The sequence below is a fragment of the Ornithodoros turicata genome, chromosome 6 (assembly GCF_037126465.1).
Source record: "Ornithodoros turicata isolate Travis chromosome 6, ASM3712646v1, whole genome shotgun sequence".
In the NCBI taxonomy this organism is placed as follows: Eukaryota; Metazoa; Arthropoda; class Arachnida; order Ixodida; family Argasidae; genus Ornithodoros; species Ornithodoros turicata.
The window spans coordinates 27,243,178-27,266,194 of NC_088206.1; the positions used below are offsets into that span (position 1 = coordinate 27,243,178).

Sequence of the window (23,017 nt, forward strand, 5' to 3'; positions counted from 1 at the left end):
GTCACGTGACCAACTCCTACTCGAGGGTTGTGGAACGCACCCATAAATGCCCACCTCTGGTGCAGTAGACGTCACATTGATAAATTTCGTCTCCTCACTCCACCTCACTCTCACGTTTTTGTCTCTGTATATGTGAACTGTGAAGGCACTTCGAGTACAGGGTGTGTGCAGAAAAACATGACCCGCATTTAGGCACATAGCTTGTAGCCTACCTAGCTAACGAACTTCCGGTGGCGCACGATGGCGCATTTATGCGTGCGAAATCTGCATAAAAATTGTGGAAGCCATACTCAGCTTAAAAAATAAACGGAACAACGGAAACGTCGGCTTCCGTGCATCAGAATAGGGCAACATGGTCGACAACAGGGTATATGTGAAAGGGCAACACGGTGGACGTAGGAGAGTTGTGTTCAAGTACCGCTAGGGGAGCTATCGGTGCATAAATCGAAACGATGTCCCACATGGATGCTCATCGGCAGTACCCCTAGCGGTGCCTGCACATAACTCTCCTGAGACCGAAATACACTACCATGCACTGTCATGACCGCCGTATTCTAATGCATGGAAGCCCATGTTTTCGCGCTCTGTTTATTTTTTTACACTGAGTATGCCTTCCAGGATTTTTTTGTAGCTTTCGCACGCATAAATACGCCGTCGTGCGCCACCGGAAGTTCCTCGGCTATGTAGACAACGAGTTACATGTAAAAATGCGGGTCATGTTTTTCTGCACACACCCTGTACTTCGAGGCTGCTAATCTTTCCTTTTTGTGCGTAATGCTCGCGGAATCACATCATCATTCTTACATCTGAGAGCTGAAGCCTTCAGTTTGCTACATAAAATGAATAATAGCAACATGCCACAAAAATGTTCAAATCACATTGTGATAGCATTCACGTTTTTTCCATGTAGAAAAAGACATAGTGCAAGAGAACGTTGAGCTTGAGGACACGTAAAAGACAAACACGGCTTTGACGTGTCCTCAAAGCTCAAGGTTTTCTTGCACTATGAATCTTCCCAGCAGTTGCATGGGGAGGGGGACTTCACCCTCGTTTCACTCCCCCCCCCCCCCCACGCCGGCTGCCCCCCGGCTACGCCACTGAGCTAGCCGCCATCCTCAAAGTTATCTAGAAAAAGACGGCGGCGCGCCGATCGGCAGAACCGAAGGCGGCGGCGGTGGCGGCAGCACCCGGTGTGTAAGTTTAGCGTGTTTAGCGCTTTCGCAATCAGCAGGATACAGGTGAAGAAAAGCGTCACAGCTTTTCCGTACCTTTTTCTTGTGTATGTCGACAGCAGCGGAACGCGTACATACGGAGTACAAATTGCTCAGGGCAATCAAAGTGAGGGAAAATGGTAAGGACAAGCTTCTTAATAATACAGAGTTATACGTACTTCCTTGCTGCATAACGTAACTGAAGGATTTTGTTCGTATAGTTGTGGTAGCGTCTGCTCGCTCAGTGCTACTAAGTGGATGTAGGGTAGGGAAAGCTTCACATATGTATATTTACCTTGCCATTGCATGGTGTCTTTTGCATGCAGCCTAACAAACGGAAGAAATTTATCGACAAGAAAAATGCTGTCACCTTTCAACTGGTGCACCGCAGCCAGAAGGATCCCCTAAGGGCCGACGAAGCAGCACCGCAACACGTGCTGGTAGAGAAACACACGGGCAGGGTCATACCCCTGAACACCGAATCAAATGTAGGTGACCACAAATTTCTGAATGCTCATATTAAGCGATGTTCTATCCCCGTGTGCCATTTTAGGTCCAGTCCTCGATCGAGCGACGCAAAGAGGAGCAACACAAGTATGGCATCTATTTCGATGACGATTACAACTATCTCCAACACTTGAAAGGTGTCAACGTCGTGGGAGACTGGAAGGCTGTCGAGGATAGTTTTAGAATCCCCAACGAGCAGCAAGATGGCGTAGATCAAGTGAGTTCGGCTACAAATCTATGGCTATTCGAACACTTTACACGAATCTGGGCTACCCGCGCAAGGACGCACTACATAGCTCGTGTGTATTCGTGAGAAGGAACTGGTTTATAAATAAGTTTTCAACTCAAACGTCCCCATACCAGCACTGGGCATCTGTTTAGGTTCAGCCTTATTGGGCCATCGTTAGCAGTGCGCAGGTTTCAGTGTTTAAGTAGGGGGCATTAGAAGGTAACGTAGAACGTGATGTCCTCCTGTCAAGCTGAGAGCCTCACCAACTGAAAGTTCAGTGCAGTGAAGTACTGTTGTGGACACTGTTGTCTAAAATCTCCAGCCCGTGGCCGAGCAGTCCCCTATCGGCGACGTCGCGCACGAAGGAACTATACCATTACAGTCTCCGAGGTAAGGCCATGCAGCACCACCTGTCCGGAGAGAGTTTCATCGCATTCTCAGCGTCATCTGCTAGGGAGAGCTGTTCAGTGCGGCCTCCCCTTGGGGAGAGTATTGGTATAGTTCCTTCATGCGCGACATCGCCGATAGGGGATCGCTCCGCCACGGGTTGGCGATTTTAGACAACAGTGTCCACAACAGTACATGAGGAAAAAATCAAGCCAAAGCTCTTTGACTGCACATAATGTATGAGTTTGTAAGGTTTACCAATAGAGTTGGCATGACCTGAGAGCGAAAGCCACTATTTTGTCAACATTGTCAGCAAAACCTTAATTCCAGCTGTTCAAGAAAAGACCAAGAGACCAGTTCAACACTTACTCATAACTTTATCTCATCAGGCTAGCTATAGTCCGCATACAGTGTAGCAGTCGAATCCCCAGAACTAACAACCAATCGTAGAGTTCCACGCATTATAAGGCACAAACAACTTCCCTTCATCGTTCTCGTCTTCTACGAATGTGATTAAAAGAGAAAGACGAAATCAATCCGCAACACCAGCTGATTTGCATGGATGTCTGGACTATGTGATGAATACCCCCCCCCCCCGCATAAGACACACCCTGACTTTCGTATCATGGGTGGCTCTCGTACAGGAAAGCATGAGTCATGTCCTCTCCTTTCGCCGCGATGGCTGCGAGGAGGAGAACGGCATGTGGACGGAAAGACGAGCCAATGAGGTGACGACTTGAGACATGAGGAGGAGAGCCCCTCTCTGGTCCCTCTCGCTCATTTGTGTTCGTTTCTGGTTTCTGTCGATAATGCTTGTGGACCTCGTGGCAGCGTGATACGTTCTGGAACTTTTGGTTCTCCATGCGATATAGAAGCGTGCAAGCTACACCTCGAAATTCAAGCTCATGGTAATCGTGCACGAAGAGGAGCATGGAAATCGTGATGCTGCTAGAAGATTTTCCGTGAACGAGACACAGGTACGATATTGGAGAAAGCAAAAGGACAGCACTGACATCGAGCTTACAGAGAGCGGCAAAGTGAGGCGGCCGCCACTACAAACAGTTTGCGAATGGAATTGCAATCGTGGGATCAGATATCTCCTGACGTTGTCACAAAAAGTTTTAAAGTGACTGGAATATCGTCCGCCCTGGACGGCACGAAGGACGATCTTGTCTGGGAGGGTCACGACGGTGATAGCCACAGTGACAAAGAGAATGCAGAAAGCGACTCCGAGGACGACGACTATACTGACACGGTCCTCTGGCAATAAAATGCAAGTTTTGTGTACTATGATTGTTGAGTTCAATTTTTCCCCCTCATATTAGACGCATCCCTTGGTTCACCCTCTTCTTTTGAGTAAAAAATGTGCGTTCTATACGCGAGTAAATATGGTAAAAGAGCAATGCTTGTACATTGCCATATGTATAATGGTAACATGTGTGACGACGTGTAGTATAAACTGATGAATGTTTCCAGAAAAAACAGCAAGGGATACACTTGCCTTCTTCAGTGTTTCCATCTCTGGTTGAAGAAAAGGAGGGGCTATTAAACAAGGCTGCTCCCCAGTCTGGTGAGTGCTGCTGTAAACATTCAGAATAAATAACAAGGTTGCTCCCACCTTCATCGAATTCTAACCTAGGTCCGCATCCTGAGTGGGACCCCGATATTGTCGCTGCCCTAGATGATGACTTTGATTATGACAACAAGGACAATGAGCTGGAGGATGACTTTGTGACTTTAGCCAAGGGCTCAGAAGATGAAGAAAGGTCAGTCAAACTCCACCCTGGCACTCTGGGTATTGCAGTCCGCCTTGCATATATTCTTTCATGCCAAGAAAAGCATCCAACAAATTGTAGCCATGTCATAGTTGCAGTGAAGAAGATGATGGGAGCAGTGACTACTCAGACGACCAGTTTTCTTTCACAGAAGAAGAAGTGCGGTCGAGGTTCACCAATTATAGTATGTCTTCATCGGTGATCCCGCGAGCAGGGGGCCTCCAGGTTTTGGATGAACGCTTTGAACAGGTCAGGGCGAGCGTGCCAAGCGATTGTGTCAATTGGTTGAGCTACATTAATTGTGTTCCAATCTAACAGACCTTGTCAGCTCAGTACACTCGTCTGTATGAACGTTGCCTTTTGATATTGCTTTCTTTTTGTTATTTGCCCTCTGGGAAGTACCCGTATATGTTGGAACACAATTGTTGAAGAGCTGAAACGATGAACTACTGTTCCAATTCACTGAGAATGATTTTGCTTGGAAAGTACAGCTAGCATAGACTATGGTTTCCTTGCAGATGTTTGAGCAGTACGATGATACGGAGCTGGGTAGCCTAGACGGAGAGGATATTGAGGGCAACCTGGCCCCAGAAGTCCTTGGGCAACTGGCTGATGAGTACAGTCAGAGAACAATGCCGTAAGTGCTCAACACTTTCACAGTTATGTAGTTCTAACTAGTATTACACACATTTTCAGTACACTGGCCCAAGTATGTAGTGAACCAGTTGCAGTGCATTTTAATGAGGAAGAGGAGACAATGGAGCTTGCTGAAGAGGCTGTACAGAAAGAACAGTGGGACTGCGAGTCCATTCTCAGTGAGTGTCCCTAATGTCACCTGATTGCTGGTTGGGTGGCAACCTGTCTTCCCTCTGCAAAATTTGCAAATTTTAGTGACCTCTATTGGTTGCAGCTCCTTTATGACTTCATGAGAAAATATTATGTATTTTATTAGAGGAATCTGAATGCTATTTACAACGCCTCTACACCTGTGGGTGCTTGAACAGGGACTTCAGTAGGGATACCTGACAGAACCTCTGTTTTTTTTTCTCTCTCTCTCTCTTTGTCTGTATAAGCAGTGACAGTGTATAGAAATGCAGATGCCCTGAATAAATTTGATTCTCTGGGCAGAGTGTATGGAAAAAATAAATTTGTCAGATAATTTTGATCACTATGTGGCTGTTCACAGCTGAAGACAAGACAAAAGCAAAGTGGTGGGACACCTCCCTCATATGTCGTGTGGTGAAAATGAGTGCAAAAAAAGGCTGCCCAAAACTAGGTTATGTCAGGATAGCATCATATTTTTGATAGACTTGTTTGTCACTCTCAGAAGAATGTTATGGGAAACAAGAGCAGCATGTCTAAATAAGTTTTGTGAAGTCATGCTTGCTCTTAAAATTTAGGTTGGACTGATGGTATAATAACAATAGAAGGAAAATACTCTCAATGTTTACTGCCACTAGCGATGGTACAGCAGTGCGTGTGGCATCGAAATCAGAATAGAGGTTTTGTATCTGGTATTGGATTGCATGCAGTATTACTTGGAATGATGTATGTATGCTGCATAAGGCCATATTATAGTGAAACACTTACAAATAACCAATTAAATTAATTAAAATTAAAACAAGACAAGGCTGTTACTTGGCTGCCCTAGAATGTGCTTGGTAATATGTGCGTGGGTCAGACATGTCTTCTACAGATTTTCCCGCCCATTTTAGTCCAAATGCCATCTGAATTAGCCCAGGTGCTATCCGGAATAATCCATGCGCCATTCAATTTAATCCAGGCGCCATCTGAATTAATCCATGGTGTTTTTAAGCACTATAACCGTGTATTCACACGAGGGACATCCCTGCAGAATATTCTACAGACATGTTGTGGAAGGAAGTAAAAAGCTGCTGATGGGACTTAAGTTCTGCTGCATCTTATGTTGAGCATTCACACCACGTCGAGATATCGGGAGTTGGAGCGGAAGTATAGTAGACGACACCATTTGTCATGTCGTCTGCTAAGGAATATCTTGTGACTGATCTGCAAGATATTCCACGCGGTTAGAAGAGTGCGAAAAGGCATGATGCTCATAGCAGACGACACCAGTGGTCCTGTCGTCTGCGAAGGAATATCTTGTGACTTTGCAGCAGGATATTCCCTGCAGTTTGAAGAGCACGGAAAGACATTATGCACATCCTGCAGCTCCACGCAAGACACTAGATATTGCGTAGCAGACGACAGGACCAACGGTGTCATCTGCTATGTGAGCCATGCCTTTTTGTGCTCTTCTGACCACGCGGAATATCCTGCAGTTGAGTCAGAAGATATTCTCTAGCAGACGACAGCACCAGTGGTGTCGTTTGCTCCCACTCCAACTCCCAATATCTCGACGTCGTGCGAATGTTCAACATAAGACAAGGCAGAACTTCAGTCCCATCAGCAGTTATTTTTTTACTTTTCCTTCCACTAGTATACTCTACGGGGATGTCCCTGGTGTGAATACACGGTTATAGTGCTTAAAAACACTATGGATTACTTCAGGTGGCACACAGATTAAATTAAATGTCACCTGGATTATTTCAGATGGCAACCGGGTTAAACTGAATGGTGCCTGTATTATTTCACACGGCACCTGGATTAAATCGGATGGCACTTGGACTAAAATGGGCGGGAAAACCTGTAGAATGTACTGCTCTGATCAGGTGCTTCAACACTCTTGTGACATACATGGCAGCTTGTTAATATTATCTCACATATCTTGACCAAATTACCATGAACGAAGGAGTAGAGTAAACACCCATTCATTATTACCAAAATGAAGTTGTTTGGTGTTTGTTGCAGGTACCTACTCCAACCTGTACAACCATCCTAGGCTGATAGCAGAGCCACGCAAGGTGAACATTTGTTTTAATATTGAGGGAGTAAGCTACATGGTGGCCAAAGGTCTTGCATCACCTGTGCCTTGAGGTGCATTTTGTACATTCTATAGGGATGCAGTACAATGAACAGGGATCTCCTCAGTATGCACCATGCCATAGATCAAACATCATATAAGAATTTGTTCAATTGTATCACATCCAATTGCTGAATTGGCCTGGGCAGTTCCTTGAAATTGCTGCAATAATGAAGTATACAAAAGGAAAGTCACTAAAGAAGTTGAATATAATTCATCGTACCTTGAGGCTAGCACCAAGTAATGTTTGTTTGATAGCATATCCTATCCTCATCAGACCCATAATGGAGTACTGTTCACCAGCATTGTACCCACAAGAAAAAAATGAAAAGGCTAGAACTTGAAATGATAGAACCAAGAGCAATTAGGTTTGTTTTTAGCAAATTTGGAAGATATGGTTCACCTATACAATTACTACAGGATGCGAACATTACTCCACGTGCACGCTCAAATGCTAGCTAAATAATGTTTTGGCTTATACTTAACGGAAAAGCTCCATGCTAATAATTATTTAACTCTTACTGAACCAGGAAGTAGTCGAATTTGGCTTAGTAAACATTTATGTGAACCATTCTGCACTAATAATGTATTTAAAAACTCCTTCTTCCCATACACAATTTCAAAATGAAACTGTCCTCCACAAGCTATAGTTGAATGTGACACAATGTCAGACTTTCAGTAAGTTGTGTGAGAAGTTGCAATAGGCTTTCATTCAGTGTCATACTAGCTATGCTCCTTGTTGTGCATGATCACACCTACTATAGCGCCCTTTGGTGCGAGTAGTGTTACTATATAAATAAATTTGTGGTGGAAGGTAAAGTCTGAGATGAAAAAGATGAAGTCTACACCGAAAAACGAGCTACAGGAAAACCTTCATTTAACGATCCCAACGGTCGTTGCAAACTTAATCGAGGAATGTTACCATGGGAGGGGCTAATCTAAAATAGTGCCATGTTACAGAGCCCATGCGATGTGCATTCCTCACAAATGACAGGAAAGACAGATGCCACAAAAGGGGCTGTGAGCTACACAGTATCACGTTCATGTGCACAATGTACTGCACAGAAAGCCTGCTTTCTGTAATGAAACCCTTCAACATTGATTGTGTGAAATGCAGTAGCACATGTAATGGATGGCAAAACGTCATATTCATCAGGTGTGTGATTGTCAGCCACATTATCAGCTATTTCACCGATTTGAACCTCACGAACAATGGTGTCACCAATCGCCACTGTGGTAACCCTCCACACTGCGGTCAATTCTCACGAAATCCTCCAGTGTGGTTTTGTCACCGACTGAGTTTGAGTCTGTGGCTTGTTTTCCGCAGGCATTATGTTGAAGGTCATTGGTTTCTAGGCCCTAAATGCATCAAGTCTCTGAATTTCCATGCATGAAGGAGGAGTTAAAAACCAGAGAAGTCAGGCCCTAGAAACTAGACAGCATGTTTTAAGACAGACTGCTTCATTAGGATTGTGGCACAATACTTTGGTACTGAGAATAGAGACCTTTGGGCACAACCGTGAGGCTTATGCGTAAAGTAATCGGGAGGTATTATTTTCCAATTTTGAGAAGACAACAAATGCAGTGTGGAAACTTTCTGCGGACATGAGTCCCCTCGCACGCTGACCTCAAAGTTAGTCTTTGTGTCTGCAGGACAAAGTATTGCTATCTTCCAAGACTGGAAGGCCAGCAGCAAGGCTACGTCAGATAGATCACGAGTGCGGCTCCAGGGTGTCAACAGCATCCAGTGTCCGGCCCAAAGGCGAAAGCACTGAGCAGAGGAGGGACCGCAAGACACAGGTCAAGGCGGAACGCAAGGAGAGGAGACTGGAAAAGAAAGCAAACACTATGGCTTTCAAGTCTGAGAAGAAACGTCAGGAGCAGGTCCTGCTCAACCTTCGAAATAATCTCAAATCCATCAAGCTCATGTGAACTCAGCATGCATGGATGGCGTGCTTTGTGAGAAAAGTTTGCAAAAGGAAGCAAATGCTTTACTGTAGAGCTGCATAGATAGCGTTTCTAGAGCTCACACTCCTTGTGGTTTACAATTACATTATACATTGTGACACCATGGTGTTGCTGTAGCAGAAAGACTGTGTGAATTCAATTGAAGCATGCGATGTTGTACAGTGCAATCTCACGAATTCGAACTCATTGGGGACTGAATATTTGTTAAGAATTGGGGTGTGCGAATCCCAATATTTGAAGTCGAATCGAATGTGGAAAAAAAAAAGTGCTGAATACAGAACCAAATATAGAATATTTGTGCAAATTTTACAATATATATATTTTACAATATATGCCTTTTGCACTAAAAGGAAAAGTTCACAATTTGTAGCCCATGGCTTTAGTGTAATCTTTCTAGCATTAACTGTCACAAGAGAGAGACACAAAATTCTTCTGTTGGAAGCCCCCTACTCTTTAATTTTAGATGATAGTGTTTCCTGCTTTTCAGGTGAGGCTACACTTACTGGAGTAACTATCTTGATTTCAAAATTTGATGTCAGGCAGCGGCATGTTACACAGATGAGGCTGTAATTGTTTCTGGACATCCACAAGTCACTCGTGAAACGAATTAACTTTTTAAAAGCAACCTCACTGACATCAAACAAAAATACCCCACCGGCGCTGCTTATGTGCACGTGGGAGGGATGCCATCCATCCCTCAGGTGAAGTATACACAATTAACTTGGTCTAATGTTGTCTTAAGCTACACAACAGTCCTCCTTTGTTGGTCCTGCAGTGCTGGCAGTTCCGAAAAGCAGGCTTCACCTCATGCAGGGAAGCATCAGGTGAAGCCCACTTTCAGGAGGACGTAGTTCATATTCAGGGAATACTGTAAAAGTAGAAATTTTTGCAATGACTTAATTTTCGCGAATTTCGTGGTCGAAATTTTTTTTGGGAAATTAAGGTTCCGCGAAACACAGCAGGGATGGAAAATATGGGCACTGGAATTCGCAACGATATGAGCTCCACAAAGACAAATATACTTACTTGGCGACCTTTATTCTCACAAAGTTGTTCTTGTCAAACATTTCTATAACTGAAATGCCACTTCAACATCAGTAGTTTTTTTGCATAGTGTATCACTTGGCATTGCAGATACCTGCTTTTGCAAAACCATTGTTCATTGTTACAGGATTGGAGTTCACAGTAAACATGTAGAGGCTGGCTAATTCTCGTTTACTGTCGGCAATGTCATGAGCCCCGAACTCCCCGATCCCGCGATTTCCGCTCCTGTCCGCTTCCACACAAATTCGTGAATTATTAAGGCCGCAAAATTAACCACTTTTACATTAGCTGAATATTCGAAAAACCAAATGTTGGATATTCGATTCACGGATTGAATACTTCGAGTGCTATTCGATTCGAATTTGAAACTCGAATATTCACACACCCGTAGTTAAAATAGAGACTGAAGAAAAAAAAAGAAAACACATTAAGGATTGCTAAGCCTTGTCACATGTTTGTGGAAATGTAAGCAGACCATCCTTATTGAAAAATATTTATTTACAAGCAAGCACCAAAACATCTCATGGCAGAAAATAATCTGCTGTACGTGCTTGTATTCGTTTCAAATTCAAGGCTCATTCATATTTTCGAAATATGTATTTACAGGCAAGCATCAAAACACCTCTGAGCTGAAAGTGTTCTGTTGCGATATTGAACCCATCCCGTTTGCAAACACTGAATGTGAATCCCGCCAACCCAATTCGAGAAAGTATCTGCAGTTGTTTATACCCTTTTGGTTTCTTGCTTTGCGATCATGAATAAGCTGCATCGTTCTGTGCCAGTTGCGTTTCCACACACCCATTTCTGTGATTCGTTCTTTGTTCCTCTTTTCTCTTGTTATGCATGCCTTTATAAGTAATAAGTGAAGTACACTTAATAGAGAGTTTTAGTGCTGTGTACATAAGGAAATAGCGAGTGCACAGCCTGCATGGCTAGAACGTGACCTTCCGTACAGCGTGTCAGTGTGAACACGCTACTTCCTTACATACGTAAGACTATTGTGTACGCTACAACTAAAACCAAGGTAACATGTCTGTGGCACAAGAGCAGCGTGCTGGTCATGCCGAAGGCTAACCCTGTCATTGCAATCTTATTTGAATAAACCATTGCACATGTTTGCATGTTCAAATTATTAGGCATTTCCCCAATTCAAATATGCGTGACTGACGTGACATAAACGTCAGTTGAATTATGCAGTAGTACAATTGAAGAGATATGGAATTAACGAGATTGCGCTGTATTGTTAATGCTCAACCTTGTCATTGATGTAGTTTTTGGGCATTGAAAATGAACAGTTTTGGGCCATTAATTATTTCTAAATGCAGAGGTGGCATATTAATGTGCCTACTAATCTGGTTCCGAATTACTCTTGTTACCCATGTAAGCAGCAGGTATGGTAAATTGCATACCATGATGTGCTCTAAAACTACAGAAAGCCACACTGTGTGCACCAGAGGCACCTTTCTGCCCTACCTACAGATTTGATATTTTAGAGGGTTTGTATATTTTTATCCGTGTAATAAATGCTGTCTTTGTCAGCTTTGTGTTGGGGGCTTTCAACTTTTGGGATGTAACGACATCGTGGTACAATGTCTTCGCTATCCCGATTTCTCTTTGGGCGTGAGAGACCGACAGGCAAGCGTTTTCCGATGAGGAGATGAGGTGGTTCAAACCAATGGGCTGCTTCCCAGTAAACCACGAACATCTAATGGACATCTAGAGGATGGTACACCGTGGATATTTTGGATATCTAGTAGACGTCCGGGTATGTCCAGCTAACGTGGAATTGATGTACTATGGATCGTCGGAAGCTCATCCATAACTGTATAGATGGATATCTTCTGGATGTAACAGCTGGACATTTGCACATCCACTGGACGTGCTTGTGAGGCATTGCGACGTCTAATATATGTCCTATCGATGTTCCTACCGGATTAACGTATGACAATATATAGACCAGATTGAAATCCACTTTTTCAGCTATTTTGTGTGCATGAACAGCGCAAATGCTGTAGCCGTGGCTGTACCTTCCCCGACACGGCTTGGGCATTTCTCAGTAGCCTCTATTGGCGTGCTGGATGGAACATATACTAAAATACCAATAGTTGCGGGATGTTTGTTAAGTGTAGTGGGGCCGAAAACGTTTGTAACGGTGACAAGGATGTGTTTCTGCAATTAATTCGTACGTCCGCAAAGAGTCAAACTGCCCGCTAACATTTCTGATATTCCTTGCTAACAAATATTGTGTTTGGAATTCAGGCAATTGTCTATGATGAGGTTACCTACTGAGTAGAGCTGTCAAACTGACAGGTTTCCTGTGTTGGTGGAAGAGTGCTACGTAGATACTTTGCAGAGAGCAGGACGCGAACAAATGGAAAAACTTGCTTTTACTCGTTCAATTTCTCACATTCTCGCAAGATAGATTCGCTGTCTTCTAACGCTATACGTAAAAATTACTATTGAATTGATAGTCGAAACAACGTTTCGTAAACATATACGTCTATATATATATTATCGTATGTTAACCAGGTAGGAACATCGATTGGACGTATATTAGACGTCGCAGTGCTTCACAGGCACGTCCACCGGATGTGACAAATGTCCAGCTGTTACATCCAAAAGATATCCATTTATACAGTTATGGATGAGCTTCCGACGATCCATAGTACATCCGTTCCACGTTAGCTGGACATATCCGGATGTCTACTAGACATTAGATGTTCGGATCTTTCTGGTATGTCTAATAGACGTTTGTGGTTTACTGGGTTGGGAGAAGAACGCAAGTTCCATGATGCTAGTTCCTGCTTCGACAACTACTATTTCCATCTTTTTATTATTATTTATTAATCGCGGTGGCTAGCGTTACAGGAGCGGTAACGGAAACAGCCAGTTGAAGTTACAGGAGTGACGTCACCGGCGACACCAGCGCCGCAGCGCGACGGCGGCGGGTCGGTTTCCAAGTAGTAGCTCTGTTTCCAAAGTGCGGTAACGCTTGCAGCCTGTTAAAGTTACAGCAGCGGTAACATTAACGGCCAGCTACAGTTACATAAGTGATGTGACTGGCGACAAAAGCGCCGCAGCGTTTGTAGTTGACGCAGTGGTTATAGAAAGTTGAAGTTCGAGCCGTGGTTACACCACGGGCCCGCATTTGGGTCGTACTTGTGAATCTAAAAGCAAATTAAGAAGTAATCTCCAGTTGCTTGCCATGACGTCAGTACTGTCGTGAAGCGTGCTTGTAGCCGGTGATAGCGTATGCTTTTCTGCAGATTAGTGCCTAACTGTGCGGACCGTGGTTACAGCTGTCAGCCAAAGCTACGCCGACGCAATTTGACACACTAGCCACTCTTCACCCCAGCTCTTGGGCAGCACCATAATGTGTGAAGACATTTATTTGACGCCAAACAAATGCGTCGCGAGTGATATGGTTACATTGTCAATGCTAACAGTAACTATAGCAGCCAGAATAATCCCCCTAATGTTATGACAATTCTGTAACAGTATCCCAAAACACTTGAGAAACGGTCCCCCTTGTGGGAAAGTTGATGACAGGCTTAAAGGGACAGTCGCATCGACCACAGATCGATTCCGAAACCACAGTGAAATGAGATTCCCCGTCCTTCACTGACCATATGACTCCGAAAGTCCCGTTCCGATCGACAGAATAGTTTTTGCATAAGTCGTGTGTAAGCGGCGCTACAGCAGACGACGGAAGCGGGCGTCAAGCGGAACTCCCTGCTGAGAATCTTTAGCAACGTCACATGGAATCTGACCAATAAGAACGCGGCGAGCCAGAGGAGTCCCCGCGGCTTGCAGCTTGCATGAGCAAGGTCAGGGAGACGAAGGCGAAGGCACATACGGAGATGGCGGACTCGGAACGCGGAAGTGGCGAATCGTGCTGTTCAAATGCCTTTAGTAATAGCTCCCGTGACGAATATACATGTTTGATGACGGCCCATATTCGACGGATCCGCTTATTCTGCAAGACGCTGGTGATGTACGTGCCGCAGCTGCGTTAGCGCAACAGAACGAGCCTCAGGACCACTGCTTTAGGTACGTTCATGATCGGAGTGATCAATACTTAATCCCGTGACATTCACACTACGACGCAGGAAACAATCCAAGTGTTTGTGCGGCGTCTGTGTTCCTCAGGAACTGGATGAGTACCTACAGGGTTATTCTAGCAAACGTTACACATTTCGATCGCACTGTAAAAATAGAAGACTAGGTTTGATTCATCCTAGACTTTGCAGACTGATAGCCATTTACCTGAAGTTTCATTCGCATTTTTCGTAAGCACTATGATCATGTAGAAAGGACATTAAAAATAAAGCAAAATCTCGCCCCATGCATTTTCAATGGCCTATCCCACGCAAACACCGCCATTTTTTCTTGTGTCTGCTTCACATTCAAATCACTTCACACAGGTAGCGCTACCTACAACGATGTCACATGCCGATTCTGACGTTATGCACCAATCCTCTTGTTCTAGTCTTGTTCTGTATGCTGGTGCCACCTGTGTGTGGTGAAATGAAAATGAAGCAGACGCAGCAGATAATAGCGGCTTTTGAGCGAGATAGGCCGTAGAAAATGCATAGAGTGAAATTTTGCTTGATTTTTAATTTTTCTTCTACAGGACCATAATGCTCACAAAAAATTCCAACAAAACTTCAGACAAATGGCTACCAGTCTACCAAGTTTGGTGTAGGATAAACCCCGTCTTCTATTTTTATGATGCGATCAAAATGTGTAACGTTTGCTAGACTAACCCTGTATATGCTGCAGTGCTGGTGAAGTGGTAGAGTTGTGCAATGACGGCACGCACCACACGCACGCATCACACTTTGTTCCCAGCTCCCTGTCATCGGCCAGAACTTCTAGTGGTGTATCTACCGCAGTATTGCAGCGACGATCACAGTCTTCGCCTACTGTGCCCACGATAGATAGGCACGTCGAGCAATCCTTATTTTCGTAGTTGTCGTCGTTGTTTGCACACACGACGAATGCCCCATGAAAGTTACGAAGGCTCTAACTAACTGTGCAACTCAAGGGCCGGGTTAGAATTAGAATGATTGTCAGGAAATTACTATGCTACGTGTTTAGGAAAGTGTCCTTTCTTTTTACAGCTACGTCAGGTTCACTGCTTATTGTGTGTTTACAAGCTGAGTTTGGAGATTCCTTGGACCGAAAAACAGACGACAGATACCTGGGTGTGTCGTCCGCATGATTCGCCAACGTTTTTCCATTCTGGTCCTATCAGGACTATCATCTTTAGTGTGCCTCATTTCCTGTTCACACCTACACCATAATAGACTTGCGTAGTTTTTAATTGAGAAGTGTGAAACAGAATCTGTGTTACCACAGTAATCCCGAGAAGTGCAAAGGAATAGGCAGGAGCAATAAACTACCTGGCCATAAGTGACAGTTATACTTTTAATGATAGTGTAATGCTTCTTATCGTTGGCAGTATTATGGCATGTGAGGGATATAACACGTCAAATAATTTCAGGTAACGTTTCATGACTCACTAATGGTACAGTTACACCTCATCATCATAGTAAGTGATACATCTGTCTGGGAATGTCCAAAATTTGGCATTCCCACGGAAGATTGTTCTGCCTTGATACAGCAAAACAAATTTTGATACCTGCCATTGATCCAATTTTTAGCACCACTGTCTTGAAAACAGCTTTCAAGACTGTAACTTCAGAGATCCTTGGCAGAGCATTACCTCTTGTCTATGTATTATAATAATTATTATAATGACAGGCAATAAGTTAGGCAAATGTGAATAAATCTTTGTGTTGACTGAGTGTTGTCCATTCAAGAGCCATTGCACAAGTCCACATCCAACTCTTCACGCACAGATATTTATTATTTGCTATGCACAGACAGTTATCAGCGTGCACCAAACTGGCAATGTCCCTTGGGATCTGAAGCGGGGACTCACAAAAATAAAAAATAAAATAAACAGTTTTGTAAGTACTTCAATTGCAATGAAAATGGGATGATTGGACAGTAAATTGGATGGTTTCATTATAACAGTGGTACACAGGAAAAAAACTCTGGGTGTTGGGAGGGGATCTGGATCGATCTCTGGGCATAACCAAGTGTAAAATTTTAGAAGGGTTAGTACATCCTGAAATGGCCCTCATGCCTCAGACCCCACTACTCGATTAATGCACCTCCCTTTTACAGTAAGAGGCCTCTTACTATCTATGGCATATCCTATCAAAGCTCACAGGACAGCAAATTTGGCCAATGCTTATGTGACAGTGCCTCGTAGAACATGCAGGTTTTCTGTTGAATTGACACTACATCTCTGGTAGCCCCTTTAATGTCTGGAGGTAGGTGCATGATTTTACATTTAACCAGCAGTAATGTATAGCATTGCAAAAAAGGAAACAAGGGCTTAATCTCAACGCTGCATCAGCATCATTCATCATCTCACAGTAGCGTTGTTGTCAGCCTCTGCACAAAGATTTGGGTGGACCTGAAACGGACCTTTTTTTTTCTTTTCATTTCCTGCTGTCAAGGCATTTTGTCTTGGCATGTAGCTGTGAGATGTCAGTAGAAGCCATGAAGTCATTCTCTTTACTTCTTGAACTTGGATGAAGAAAGCACTGTTCTGGGAGATCCTAATTTGTCAGAGGCGTTGTAAAGGCATTAGTGTAAAAACCAGGTCTCTCAGCAAAATTGCCGTGCGCACACGTACATTGTTTGATGCCGTTTCATGGATGGATGGGACTTGATCAGCAGCACCTGGTCCTTCTATAACACAGAACGTCAAAAGTGCTCCTCAAGTTGGCTACGACAACCGCAAAAACCGCCGCCCTACAGCACACAAACAGTTCACAAACAGAGATAAAAGGTAACTGGGAAGTGGGTTATGGCGCTTATGTTACGGACAGAGGTACTGTTTGTATAGTGCCTGTTTCTAACACCAGCACACAAACAGCGTCAGTTCTTCCTTTTAGTGATCGGGGTTCATAGTTTGCGAATTGTTCTGTGTCCAAAAATTGTAAACACATTATATGTATTTAAGTAATATACGTACCACTTGCGCTTGACCCTGTCGAACTGCCTGCAGCTGTAATACACATGAAAACCAATCATGTCTACCACATTCCACAAAAGTCACAGGTTCAGTAACAGTTAAAGTTTCATGATAACGCGTCCGACAACGAGAAAAGTCAATCACATTCATATGAATGACATCACTTGAACTTGTTTATTGTATTTTATTTATCTAGTTATTAATCATAGGTTAGGGGATACCTTACGTTGTACCGATTTCGTCTTTTGCTGCTAAGTTACTCACGCGCAAGAGTGACAGACCCGATTGGGAAACTACATAGACATTGTGACTTACTGTCGAAATTGCTGGCTCGCTTTGTTCGTGGAACACTGTCGGAACGGCGTCAAGTTTCAATTCGTTCCTTTTTTGTGTCAATCCAAGTTGCACTTCCATGATGTTCTCATCCAGGTACACATTATCGGTGAAATGCGAGGAGCGTACACGGACAGCATGAACACTCCTTGCTTCATCTGGATACCCGCTAGCGTAGCGATAGTATCCGAGTCACTAGAAAGTGTCACATGTGAATACGGGCGACGTGCCGGAAAAAAACAAAGCAGCCCCAGACTTGGCGGCAGACGACAGCGTCCTTCACATCGGATTAGCCAGATTCGACCTTGCGTCACGCGATGTTGTTGGCGCTGGCGCTTTCGAGGATCAAAACGAAACCGGATCTTTTAAATTCGATTCCTCATCACCCGGTCCGTTTTGGAAGGAGAAAATTTGGAAAATAGCTCGGTGGTAGTGTACCGAACACATTGGTATTGGATTCGTAACCACGGTTCCGGATGCGACAGTCCCTTTAACGCTATCCAGATTCAGGCACGCCAACCTCCCACATGTGAAGAAAGGCAAGCAAGACACTCCAACATGAACTCTGTCCAAGGACACCCTGCACATAGCATGCTGGATCCATTTATTGTGTACTGTCCAGGGTCTTACAAAATTTCCAATTCCAAGCAAAGGCATCAACTCTCCCCACCCTGATGTTACACTTTGCAAGGAACTGAAGTGACCTCAACTTGTCCCCTGTCTTCAAGTTGCCCCATCTTGCACTAACTTTGTTGCAGTAAAGTGTCTATCTGTATAGGAATGGGAGCCAGGGATTTACAAGAACAATCAGTAAAATTTATTTTCTGTTGCACTTCTCACAAAACAACGGAGCTGCACTTGTGAGGCTTGTTTTAGATGGACGGGCACAAATAATGTCATACCAGAGCAGGCATGAGTCGCATGAAATCGATTCATCATCCAGAATTTCCCTACACAAATTGCATTTCCACGTCATACTGCATCTCTTGGTATGCACAACGTTACAGACAGCAGCCCAACATCAGGTGTAAAAAACTTTGAAATGATATTGAGGTCAACTGCGTCATCAAGGGCCGATTCGGACACCCGGCTCGGAAAGACTTCTACATCTTCTTCTTCTGTAAATATTAAAGATGAGAAATGTGTTAACGAACGACAACCATGTTAGCTACACAGTAAAAAGCAGAGAAGGCTGAGATATACTTACCTATCAAAGTCTGTTTGGACAACGCGTCCTTTGCTCTTGCTTGTGAAACAAACCACTCCAACACTTTGAGTTGTTGTGTGGTCAGGGGTAAGCTGAAGAACCTCTGTGGGCACGGTCTCCTACCATTTGTGCAACGTGCTTCAGAGGAAGAGTCGCACTGATCAGACATTTGGTGTGCTTCATTGTTCTGTTCTGGCACCCCAGGTGCCTGCGGGCCAGGAGATGCATGCTTGTGAAGGCCTAGTTTTCTCCGTTTTGCCGGGATGCCGATGACAGTTTTCGAAGCACCCTTCGGACGACCACGAACTTTTACTCTGGTAGGCATCTTTATGTCTCTGAGCTTTGTGGTCACATCAGTTGTGCCAGACAGCTCATGTGTCCTGAGAAGAGACACATGTAAACATTTAAGGAGCTGTTCATATGTGCAAGTACCATACAAAAAGGAAGGGGATATCCATACCTTGCTGGCCCAACAGTATAGCCGCCGCCGTTGTTGTTGTTGGTGGGTCAGACACAGCAGTGTCAAGCAGCTCACGTGACCTAAGAAGAGACACATGTAAACATTTAAGGAGCTGTTCATATGTGCAAGTACCATACAAAAAGGAAGGGGATATCCATACCTTGCCGGCCCAACAGTAGCCGCCGCCGTTGTTGTTGTTGGTGGGTCAGACAGAGCAGTGCCAGGCCAGGATCTGCATGAAGATGCACACCAAAAAAACATGGTTTAGCATGTGGCCTTGTGCCTTTTGGTGGGCTACGCACACTATCAGTAGAAATGAAAGAAGCTGTGTCGCATTCCTCATGGCAGTACAAAGGTACGCATGCTGAAGCTGCTGTTGAATCAGTTTGATGTAAAGCAGACACACCTGTGTGAGGCACTCTCATCCATACCATTTTGTCTCACAGTGAGACAAACATCCTGTCCGTTCTCCCATGTATTTGCTATGGAAACTAGGAGAGAGAGACGTGCCAGGAAATGATCTCCCGTCTCTTCTGAAGCAAGTTGGCTTAGGCGCTTGCCATACTGGAAGGCCTTCTTGAATTTCTCTTCTTGCGTCATCCGAATCTTGTGGGATCTTGAGCAACGTGTGATACTTGGAAGTTCTGGCTCTGGTTGAGTCGCTGTCTGTCCACACTGCCTGTAGTCGTTGTGGTAGTAGTTGCGTCTCCACCTGTTGTCTACGAGATGTTCAGCAAACGCCTCTTCGCCTTGATCACTGCGTGCAGCAAAAATATGTTTGCAAGGAAGACGCATCGAAATGTAGCCTGTGCACTGGCACTCCTCCGTGGTGAGCCTGAATGTGGTGCCAGTACCACTTTTGTACATGTACGCGCCATCGACGTGGCCCGGGAGCTTCACATTCTCAGAGAGCATGTGCTGCTTCATGATGTGCTCGAATGCATACGGTGTTACAGCATGATAGTACTGCTGGAGGGCAGTGCTCCAGTCACACAGGTCTGTTGGCCTCTTAGAAAGGGCATAATAGTAACTGTGTGTGCTCGATTTTCAGTGCACCCAGCAGCTTAAACAGCTGCACAAAAAAGTCCTTGAGTGAGTTTTTCGTACCCATCATCTTCTTCAGCTGTCCATTGAAGTTTTCAAGGCGGTTATTTGTCGTATTATTAAATGATCCTTGCATAAACTGTGGGCCTGTGTACCATTCACACTTTATGGGCTTCCAGTTCTTGTTGTAGTAATCAGTGACACTTGGTGGTGCAAGTTTGTAAAATTGATATTCTAGTTCAGTGAACCTTTCTTCAGACTTCGCCATTACCATGGCCTGCAACACTTCGAGCATTTCTTCTCGCAGCCTAGTGGAAATGCCCATCTTCAAGGTCGTAATCTCCCTGTTAAAAGTGCGCAAAGTATGGTATGCACAGACAAGAACACTGGCATCGGGAAAATGTTCCTTCAGCACATGCCGCTCAAGGAGGTCCTTGTCTGCCATCACACAGCGGGTTTGTGAAGCAGAAGGATTCAGTCGTTTGAACGTTGAGAGAAGCCAGTCCAATGTCTCTGCATCCTCATGCACCACAAGAGCCACACAGACAGTATCGGTGTTCCCATTTCCATCAACATTGTGGATGATGAAAACTGGCGTCCGGATATCTAGAAGCTTGTAGGTGCCGTCAATGCCGATATATTCTGGATAAATACATTGACCGCTTCATGTCCGGTGTGCAAACAATCAGGCCACGAAACTCGTCACCGCTGCTCAAGACGTGGCAGTCTCACTCTAAAGGAAAAGAAATGAAAACTTATAGTGCGAAAGCAACACAGCATATGCCTGAGGGATAGGCAGCTTTGTCAACATGCACACACAAAGACAATGCACATACTGTATATGCCTTGAAGAAACTCCACGGTTGCCTTCAGATCATGCCGGCTTGGGCCCTTGTGTGACGTCATGAGGTTGGAAAGGTCCTTCGAGAGTACGACTTGACCAGTTTGCTCCTGGAGGGCTTGGGCGACACGCTTTTTATTTGAACCTAGGTCAAGTAGCCGTGTGGCATCCCTCTGGGCTTCTTCTGTCAGTTTGCGGTTTTGTGGAAGATGTGCAAAGACTTCCTGAGGTATAAAACACGTGTGTGAAAAAAATGCAAGGGTTGCATTCTACAAACTATTCACCTCGAGGTCTCGTGGCTTGCATGCATAGGTGGGGAAGTTACTTTTATTTTGTAGTGCACTACCGTTACTCACTACTTTTTCAAAAAGTAACGCGTTACGTTATTCGTTATTCTTGCGATAGTAGATAAGGCGTTACTAACGCCGTTACTTCTGATAAGTAATGCCGTTACTTTTGCATTACTTCGCTAGTTGTCCTTTAATATGTACCATTTTCGGTTGAGTCACACAAGGGCGTTCCGCAGAACAATACACGGAATGTTGTGCACAAACAAGGGTCACGCATGAACAAAACTTACATGTATGATTTATTGCAACGCAGAAGTAGTTGACGCTCAAAATTTTCATCGGTGTGGCCGAGCAGACTCCTATAATGACACGTGCGTGCTGCTTGTCAAGGTTGATAGAGATGGTGACCTTTTATCTCACACAGTATAAATCCAAACAGCGAATCCCTTGGTACTTTGTTACTTGCTCAGACGGTAAAGGATATTTTTCTGTCGCTTTTACTCCATTCGTCCGAAAAATACCAAAGGGAGTGAAAAATAGAAGGTGACATCTCAACCCGCGGGTAGCAGGTCAATAGTCCTTTTGTGTTCTTCGCGGGTGCCGATGTGACCTTCTTGTCATTGTTGAAGATGAATAGAAAAAATCGGAGATTTTCCCGGAGTCTACAGGCACGGTCCTCGCCCAAGGTTTCAAGTTTAGACGATGAAGCAATGTTCCCAAACACGCAGTAACGCATAACGCCGTTACGCTTTAGTTAGTAAAAATGTAATGACGTTACGTTATTCATTACTTTTCTCTCAAATGTAATGCGTTACCATATTTCACTACTCGAATGTAACGCGTTACCGGTAACGCACTACTTTGTAACGCGTTACTCTCCACCTATGCTTGCATGGGACTCATTCATCGCCACAACTTCGAAGAATTCGCCGTCTGTAGACACTCGGCCCTCGATAAGAAATGGGCAGCCCTTGATGAATGTGCTGTAAAGGAAATCCGTAATGTCCCATGGAATGAGTGCTCTCCAAACACCATGTATTCGACCCAACCGCTATCATAAACTATTTGCGTACCTTGTTTTTCGCATCCCTTTTCCTCGCTTCTGGTGCCTTCTTCCACCGTGAATGCAGCAGAACTTCGCTTCGTACATAGATAAATTTTCGTTTATGTATTTTTTCACACCCTTTGAAAAGCGAGCTACCGCGACTGACATCGAACTGCGCGTGTACACCTGCGTAAACGTCTGCTTCGAATACATCTCCAGGCGTTCTTTAAATTCTTTGAAAGTTCTGAACTTGTCGCCTAGCTTCATGGCGCCAGCGGTTTCCGAACGGGCCGTTGGTCGGGTACACAAACACAGAGCACGTGGCGTTGCGCGTTCGTTTACCGCTGTCGTTTGTAAACAGTGCGATAATTCAGCCGCTGACCACGGGGAAGACGTGTGAACTGACACCACGCCACCCGACGACGCCGTCGCGCTGCGGCGCTGGTGTCGCCGGTGACGTCACTCCTGTAACTTCAACTGGCTGTTTCCGTTACCGCTCCTGTAACGCTAGACACCGCGTTTATTAATACTACTGGTCTCCTTCTGGGGGCCCAATTATGAATGGTGGTACACCGATACAAGAAAAAAAATACAAACATGAAACGATGCAGATAATTATTAGAACATAGCAGGTGACACAGTAGCTACAAATGGCAAATGACGAGAATGCAGTAATTATAT

At 44.5% G+C, this 23,017-nt stretch overlaps 1 protein-coding gene and 1 long non-coding RNA gene across 4 annotated transcripts; one reads left to right on the forward strand and one right to left on the reverse strand.

The window, feature by feature from the left end:
- The first annotated feature begins 1,209 nt into the window (after positions 1–1,209).
- On the forward strand, positions 1,210–11,600 carry LOC135396483 (protein LTV1 homolog). 3 transcript variants are annotated; one of them, XM_064627477.1, is made up of 10 exons: positions 1,210–1,351; positions 1,538–1,699; positions 1,765–1,935; positions 3,811–3,904; positions 3,974–4,100; positions 4,202–4,358; positions 4,628–4,746; positions 4,806–4,924; positions 6,939–6,991; positions 8,689–11,600. In XM_064627477.1, exons 1-10 carry the CDS (start codon positions 1,349–1,351, stop codon positions 8,980–8,982), a joined length of 1,299 nt encoding a protein of 432 aa, XP_064483547.1. In that variant the 5' UTR covers positions 1,210–1,348; the 3' UTR covers positions 8,983–11,600. The 3 variants fall into 3 exon arrangements, with proteins under 3 accessions (XP_064483547.1, XP_064483546.1, XP_064483548.1); XM_064627476.1 differs by lacking the exon at positions 1,210–1,351 and having other exon boundaries at positions 1,532–1,699; XM_064627478.1 differs by lacking the exon at positions 1,210–1,351 and having other exon boundaries at positions 1,532–1,699; positions 8,704–11,600.
- Positions 11,601–16,030: 4,430 nt separating this feature from the next.
- Positions 16,031–17,718, reverse strand: LOC135397762 (uncharacterized). The gene is made up of 3 exons (XR_010423729.1): positions 17,432–17,718; positions 17,117–17,149; positions 16,031–16,830 (listed from the first exon to the last, which is right to left on the reverse strand). It is a non-coding gene; the product is annotated as an uncharacterized LOC135397762 (long non-coding RNA).
- Positions 17,719–23,017: the final 5,299 nt, after the last annotated feature.